The following is an 8622-nucleotide window of genomic DNA, read 5'->3' on the forward strand; positions in this document are numbered from 1 at the left end:
ACGCTGAAAGAAGTTCAGGCCTAGCGGGATTTCAGGACCAGGATTGAGAAACACTGCTCTACTGTAGTAGTATTTAATGAACAAAATCAAATCGTAGCGTCTGATTAACATACGGTCATTAGCATTGGACCTAGTGTTGAACTTTCTCAGTGTTCAGTGCAGTGTTTATTCAGTCTTATGGTGTTTAGGTCATTTTGAGAAAGCCTAACATGGTGTTTATTCTGACGTGGCAAAGTAGCCTGTAGTGATTAATTGATGTAAATGATAGTATTAGCGATTATAGTGTTCATTATAGTTCATTAACTTAGAGTGCTGGAGCGTTTCTTCAATCTACAGCGACAGGAAGTGTTTCATTAACCTTACAGTCTTTAGCTGAGTCTTCATTCTGACTGACCCTCCAGTGTTCATGTGGACTGTGTTCAGTGTTTAAGTGTCTGTGTGTTTACTTAACACACAGTGTTTACTGTTACAGTGTTTAACATTTGTAGTGTTTACCCAATTTCCTACAGTGTTCAGCTAGGGCACAGTGTTTAATCCACGCTTATTATTATTATTATTATTATTATTATTACTATTATTATTATTATTATTATTATTATTATTATTATTAGCATTATCGATTTGTACTTATACAGAGCTGTACAGTGTTAACTCTGAGAAGTCTTTGCATCCTGTGCAAACACAACAAAAATCCTAGAGGGTCACATAAACACCTAGCTCGCAGGAATTTGATCCGATTAGCGCATCGCTGTGTTCAGCTTCTGATTCTGCTGTAGAATTAGTAGAATTAACTGTAACTCTAAAATTAAACAAGATTAAACAAACACCTGTTATTATGGTGTTGGACCTGAACACGTATTGAGTGTTGAATCTCTTCTTACAGCTTTTTACTTACGACAGCTTCAATTTTTCTGGTGTTTAGGCGCAGTATTGAATTAACACAGTGCCTTTTTTTAATTACACGTCAATGCTGTGTAATAAACACTGTTATAATGAGTCAACACTGTAAGACTTAACACAGAGTAACTTCTACATCAGTGTTGAAAACCGCTCTGTTTAATCAAATCAACACCTGCAGAGATAAACTAACCCTTTCTGGTGATTTCTTTAACACCTCTAGGTGTTAATCCAGTTTAATCTGTATTTGACTCAGAATCTAATGGTCATTAACACTAAAAGCTTATTCCAAGAGGTGTTGAATAAACACTACAGAAGGAGATTCAACACTGAAGTGTTTAATAAATAAATACAGATAGTGTTGAATTCAGGGCTCAATACTGTGTCAGAGTGAGCTGAAGGTTAATATGTGTGTGTGTGTTTTCAGGGCTCACAGTACGATCTAAAGGATAGCCCCGGGGTCAGTTTTGCGGCTCACGCCTCCCCCGCAGCGTTCTACCCCTACGCCGGGTTCCAGTATGGCGACGCGTCCAGGCCTAAGAACGCCACACGCGAGAGCACCAGCACGCTGAAGGCCTGGCTGAACGAACACCGGAAGAACCCGTATCCCACCAAGGGCGAGAAGATCATGCTGGCCATCATCACCAAGATGACGCTCACGCAGGTGTCCACGTGGTTCGCCAACGCCAGGCGGAGACTCAAGAAGGAGAACAAAGTGACCTGGGGCGCGCGAGCCAAGAGCGAGGACGGAGAGGACGTCGGCATTTTCGGCAGCGACAATGAAGACAAGCGTGAGGACGAAGAGGAGATCGACCTGGAGAGCATCGACATCGATAAGATCGACGAGAATGACGGGGACCGCAGCAACGCCGAGGATGAGGAGGACGACGACGAAGACGACGACGAGGAAAAGCGAGCACGCAAACTCCTAAAGGAGAGAGACGACACCCACGCCCATGTGCATGCCAGCAATGCTAATGCTAATGCTAACAAAAACATGACCATCATGACATCCCCGGGGCTCCAGATCCCCGTCAGCAGCAAACCCAAGATCTGGTCGCTAGCGGAGACGGCGACGAGTCCGGATGTGTCTAAAAACACCGGTGTCCAACATCCGGCCTTCCTCGGCAACCACAGACTGTACACCTGCCCCATCGGGAAGATCCACAGCTGGAACAACGGAGCTTTCCGCAGCCACAACTCACTGCTCAGCGTCCGCTCGCTGGTGGGAGTAAATCAGAACCATCTTCATCATCATCAGCAGCAGCATCATCATCATCACAATCAGAATCAAACACAACAACAACAACAACAGCAACAGCAGCAGCAGAATGTAATGGAGAAGGACAAAAGCCCTGAGCAGCTCAGCCCCAAACACACAGGTATCTTTACTCTTACTGTCTAGGTCATTTATTTTAAAAATCAATCATTTTTCAGTAACAAAAAATCATATTAATAAGGATTTAATGATCAGTAACTCTTTTTGTGGTTTTATTTTTTGTGATTTTTCTTAAACTCTCATTCACAAAATATGTATTCATTCATTCATTCATTCATTCATTCATTCATTCATTCATTCATTCATTCATTCAACCATTTATTTATTTATTTAATTCATTAATTTTATTTTTTCCTATATTCTATCTTTATATTTGTTTACATTTTCCAGTGATGCTACACTAAATAATAAATCATTTATTTATTTGCTTACATGTCTAATTTATTTTTATAATATATAATAATACATAATTATATATGTATAAAAACATAAATCTATTTTTTTGGATGACTAAGCTCTGCTAAAGTATTAATTAATTAATTTATTAATTTATTAATTTATTTATTTATTTATTTATTTATTTATTTATTTATTTAATTCCTGACCACTTACACTCAAGGTTGTATTTTTTAATTGTGTATTTTTCTTTCTTTTCTTTTTTCTTTTTTTTTTAAAACTGTTTTTTGTTTTCTGTTGTTCTCTTTCAGCTCCGGTTTATTTGGATGTATTTTGGAGATACGAGGTTGATTTAGAGGCGATCTTTTAACACACTCATCATTTTAAAGCAGATTAAAAAGAAAAAAAACAAAAAAAAACAAAGCGCAATCGAAGTCGAGTCAGTAACAGATAACGCTGTGTGTGTGTGTGTTGTGATAAATGTGATGAGGAGAAGTGGGACCATGTGTTCGTGTCTGTGTGTGTGTGTGTGTGTGTGTGTGTGTGTGATTTATTAACCCGTTCAGTGCAGATCACATCTCCATAATCACCTCATTTATTATTGATTGTGTTTTTTTTTTTTTTTGGTCAGAGCGGGGAGTTGAGTCGCCCACACACACCATCACAAAGTCCTCGTTCAGACCTCTTCACGACGGGTAAACACACACACACACACACACACACACACACACACACATGGTGTACAACATATTTTTTTTATCTTTTCATAATTTCCACCACAAGCTGAAATGGCTTTAAATAAATAAATCTGAAAACAAAAATTATATTATAGAATTATATATTATAATAAAATAAATATTATATGTAACAAAGAAAACAAATAAATCATTAATTTTAATGTATCCAGTAAATAAAACTGAGCTGAAGAGAGAAATAAATACATGTTAAAAATACATAATAAATAACCCAAATCTTAAAAATAAACATTTTTGTATTATTTATTTTATTTTATTTTTGTATTTGTATTAGCACAGATATTTATCTATAAATCTGTTTTAAAATGTATTTATTTTCATCTAATATATGAAATACAAAATAATAGATACAATATGAATTTATTATTATTATTATTATTATTATTATTATTATTATTACTGGCTCAGTGTGCTTTAAGATAAACAGTGTGTGACAAAGCAGGTCAAAACCCCTCGCATGCAGCGTCTCAGGGGAGGCTGTGTGTGTGTGTGTGTGTGTGTGTGTGTAAAGCCCCTCGGGGGAGAATTTGCCCCCTTTTTAACCGCGACCCTCCCCGATGTTCTTTTCTCCAGGCTTTACGCTCATCACTCATTCCTTATAAATACTGTGTTCCAGAGCAGAGCAGCTCCTTCAGGCAGAGCAGAGACACAGCGTTACACCTCTCTCTCTCTCTCTCTCTCTCTCTCTCTCTGTCTGTCTGTCTGTCTCTCACTGTCTGTCTCTCTCTTTCTATTTCACTCTCTGTCTGTCTATTTCTCTATTTCTCTCTCTCTGTCTGTCTGTCTGTCTGTCTCTCTCTGTCTGTTTCTCTCTATTTCTCTCTCTCTCCCTATTTCTCTCTGTCTGTCTGTTTCTCTGTTTCACTCTGCCTGTCTCTCTCTCTGTCTCTCTATTTCTCTCTGTCTGTCTGTCTGTCTCTCTATTTCTCTCTCTTTCGTTCTATTTCTCTCTGTCTGTCTGTCTCTCTATTTCTCTCTCTTTCGCTCTATTTCTCTCTGTCTGTCTGTCTGTCTCTCTCTCTGTGTCTCTCCATTTCTCTCTGTGTGTCTGTCTCTCTCTCTATTTCTCTCTGTCTGTCTCTCTATTTCTCTCTGACTGTCTGTCTGTCTGTCTGTCTGTCTCTCTCTCTGTGTCTCTCCATTTCTCTCTGTGTGTCTGTCTCTCTCTCTATTTCTCTCTGTCTGTCTCTCTATTTCTCTCTGACTGTCTGTCTGTCTGTCTGTCTGTCTCTCTCTCTGTGTCTCTCCATTTCTCTCTGTGTGTCTGTCTCTCTCTCTATTTCTCTCTGTCTGTCTCTCTATTTCTCTCTGACTGTCTGTCTGTCTGTCTGTCTGTCTCTCTCTCTGTGTCTCTCTATTTCTCTCTGTCTGTCTCTCTATTTCTCTCTGTCTGTCTGTCTTTCTCTATTTCTCTCTCTCTCTTTCTATTTCTCTCTCTCTCTCTATGTCTCTCTATTTCTCTCGGTCTGTCTGTCTATCTGTCTGTCTCTCTCTCTCTCTCTCTCTCTCAATTGTTCATGGACTTTGTTTAAATACTTAGTGAATTAATTGCCTCGTAGCTAACAGTCGTATTTAGGAAACAAACATGAATCAAATATCATCACGATTCTGTCCAAACTACTGTAACTATCATAACTAACATAACTAATGACACTCAGAATGATCACAACTATTATAACTCAGGAAACTGTAACAACAAAAACTCATGTAGCAATCACTCATAGCAATCAGAACTATCATAACCAGTATAACTGCTGTTTGTTATGTAACGACCCCAAATAGTTTACCTGTTTTAATGAGCATGACTATCATAACTATAATACATATCTTAACTCATATAACCATCATAACCAGTGTAACCATCATAACCTCCATAACTATTATAACCTTCAAAGCCATAACCAGTGTAATCCACATAACTGCTGTTTATGTAACTACTGCGAATGGTTTTAACTACTGCAACAAACATAACTGTCATATCGATTGTAACTATCATGACCTTTATAACTACTGTAACTAGAACTCTTGTAACTGTCATAACTCTGGAACCATCAAAAACATCACGAGCCTCATGACTACCACAATTAAAGTAACTACTGTATGTAATTATTGAAATTCTCATAATTCATATTTTTAACTCTCACAACCAATTTAACTACCATAACTACTGTAACTATCATCATTATTAAATCTGTTGTAACTAACATACCTACTTTAACCATTATAACAAAGAACATTTGTAGCTGATGCAAACAACTGTAACTATAACTATCATAACTATTCCAACTATCCTAACTACCAACTCTTCCAACTATGGCAACTATAACTAACATAACTAACATTTTTGCAGCTAGCTAAAGCAGTTAAACTGAGAACTTTAGCTGAATGTTACTATAAAATTCTACTTTAACCTTAAACAAAACACTACACAACTACTGCAGGCTTGAACAATTAATTGGTTATCTTCTGTTTCAATAACTAAGCCACGCCCCTCGTACCACTCAACATTCCACTGAAATATCGCAATAAAAATTGAAAACAATATATTGGTGCAACCCGAGGGTTTAAAATACCGGATGGAAATTTGTCTAAAATGTCGCTACAGTGATAAACCGAAACGATATATTCCACAAGAAGTTTCTAATTCATGCTAACACGCTAAAATATTGGCAATAACACTTATAATAAACGATATATCGTACCACCATTTTAAAAACTTCTAGAAGTCACACTGTTCAATGGATTTAACACATCGCAAAGATAATAAGCAGTAAACTGTAGAAGAAGATAAGCCACACCCACAAATATCACAATAACATCAATAAACAATATATTGTACAACCAGTTCAGGTTTCTATTAGTTGAATATTTCTATAATAATAATAAAATAAAATATAAAATATTATTATTATTATTATTAATTAATAATTGAAAAATAGTAATAAAATATTGTACAAGCATTTATTTCAACTTGAGCATTGCTTAAAAAATATTGCAATAACAGTGATAAACAATATATCGTACAACCAGTTTAGTTTTCTATTGGTTGAATATTTCTATAATAATATTATTATTAATAATAATAATAATAATAATAATAATAATAATAATAATGATAATAATAATGAAAGCAAATATAATAATGGTATTATCATTATTATTATTATTATTATTATTATTATTTTATTCATAATATAATAAAATAATTATAATATATTGAACAAGAATTTATTTCTGCTTGAGCATTGTTTGAAAAATATTGCAATAATGATGATAAACAATATATCGTACAACCATTTCAGGGTTTTAAAATTCACACTAATTAATAAATATAGTTTAGAAATATCGTGAAAACTATATATCATATACTGATATGGGTCATAGAAAAAATCAAAAAACAATACACTGTGTGCTGAAATACCACAATATTTAAACTTAACAATATATCCACCATTCCCCTTTCCACGAGTCTCATGAATGAATTGTTTAGAAATTTCACAAAAATTCAGAGCGATATATCGTACAACTGCTACAGGTTTCTGAACGAATGTTTCTCTGAAATATCACGATGAGAATGATGTACAAACAATATATTGTCCAACCCTGAAGACTTTTCTCTCTGTCTGTCTCTTTCAGTCCAAGGAATCCTCATCGAGTCCTGACCACCTGATCTCCTGACATAAAGACTCTAAAATACAACAGAAATACAGAATTAAATACCTATGGATATTTGGAGTTTTGTAAATATAATATTAATAATTAATAATATTAATAAGAATAATAGCGCTTAAATTTATCCCGGGATAATGGGTAGGTTTGACTTCCTCTCTCTGTGTTGGTGTTTTTATTCAGTTGTATGAGTTTTCCCTGTATTTTATTATTATTATTTTTTTTGTTTATTTTTTTGTTTATTTTCCTGTAAATGCAGCATCTCAAATCTGTAAATAGTGACTTGACGGAGTTTGTGCAGATCCTATATTTTGTCTATAATAAAGTCAACAAATTATGGAGACATTTCCAGCTCGTCTTTCCTGTGTGTGTGTGTGTGTGTGATAGATGTTTCTTATCAGTGAGCTGCTGAGATGATGGCAGGATGGATTTCCAGGGATATAGATGATGCTACGTTGAAGTGTGCATACACACACACACACCGTAGAGACTTAATAGAGCAGCACACCCCTGTTCACATTTAAAATGTAGTGTTAATCTAGCATATTGAACCGTTGGATCAGCACACGAACCTGAGCTCAATCAAACAAGGAGCTATAACTATTCTACACACACACACACACACACACACACACACACACACAAACACATACGTTTTACAACCTAACACACTAATACACACTCTTTACCCCCTAACACATTGTTTTGTACACCCTCACACTCTAAAACACACTGTTTACACACTAATGCACTCTTTTTACACCCTAACATTCGAATACACACTCTTTACACCCTACCAAACTCTAATACACACTCATTACACCCTCACACACCAAAACACACTCTTTACACCCTAACATACTCTATTGTACACCCTCACACTCTAATACACACTCTTTACACCCTAAAACACTAATACACACTCTTTACACCCTAACACACTAATGCACACTCTTTACACCCTAACACACTCTTTTGTACACCCTCACACTCTAATACACACTCTTTACACCCTCACACTCTAATACACACTCTTTACACCCTAACACACTAATACACACTCTTTACACCCTAACACACTAATACACACTCTTTACACCCTAACATTTGAATACACCCTCTTTACACCCTAACACACTAATACACACTCTTTACACCCTAACATTTGAATACACCCTCTTTACACCCTAACACACTAATACACACTCTTTACACCCTAACACACTAATACACACTCTTTACACCCTAACATTTGAATACACCCTCTTTACACCCTAACACACTAATACACACTCTTTACACCCTAACACACTAATACACCCTCTTAACACCCTAACACACTAATACACACTCTTTACACCCTAACACACTAATACACCCTCTTTACACCCTAACACACTAATACACACTCTTTACACCCTAACACACTAATACACACTCTTTACACCCTAACATTTGAATACACCCTCTTAACACCCTAACACACTAATACACACTCTTTACACCCTAACACACTAATACACACTCTTTACACCCTAACATTTGAATACACCCTCTTAACACCCTAACACACTAATACACACTCTTTACACCCTAACACACTAATACACACTCTTTACACCCTAA

General features: G+C 35.9%; 1 protein-coding gene across 1 annotated transcript in view; it reads left to right on the top strand.

Moving 5' to 3' along the window:
- irx1a (iroquois homeobox 1a) overlaps window positions 1-7315 on the top strand; it is a 9762-nt gene extending 2447 nt beyond the window's left edge. Inside the window, exons 2-4 of the mRNA XM_058412112.1 lie at window positions 1325-2279; window positions 3204-3267; window positions 6964-7315. Of these exons, the coding sequence (XP_058268095.1) occupies window positions 1325-2279; window positions 3204-3267; window positions 6964-6997 (1053 nt within the window). The 3' untranslated portion in view covers window positions 6998-7315. The remainder of the gene's footprint in view (window positions 1-1324; window positions 2280-3203; window positions 3268-6963) is intronic.
- Window positions 7316-8622: the final 1307 nt, after the last annotated feature.

Source organism: Hemibagrus wyckioides, linkage group LG01, assembly GCF_019097595.1.
Source record: "Hemibagrus wyckioides isolate EC202008001 linkage group LG01, SWU_Hwy_1.0, whole genome shotgun sequence".
NCBI lineage: Eukaryota > Metazoa > Chordata > Actinopteri > Siluriformes > Bagridae > Hemibagrus > Hemibagrus wyckioides.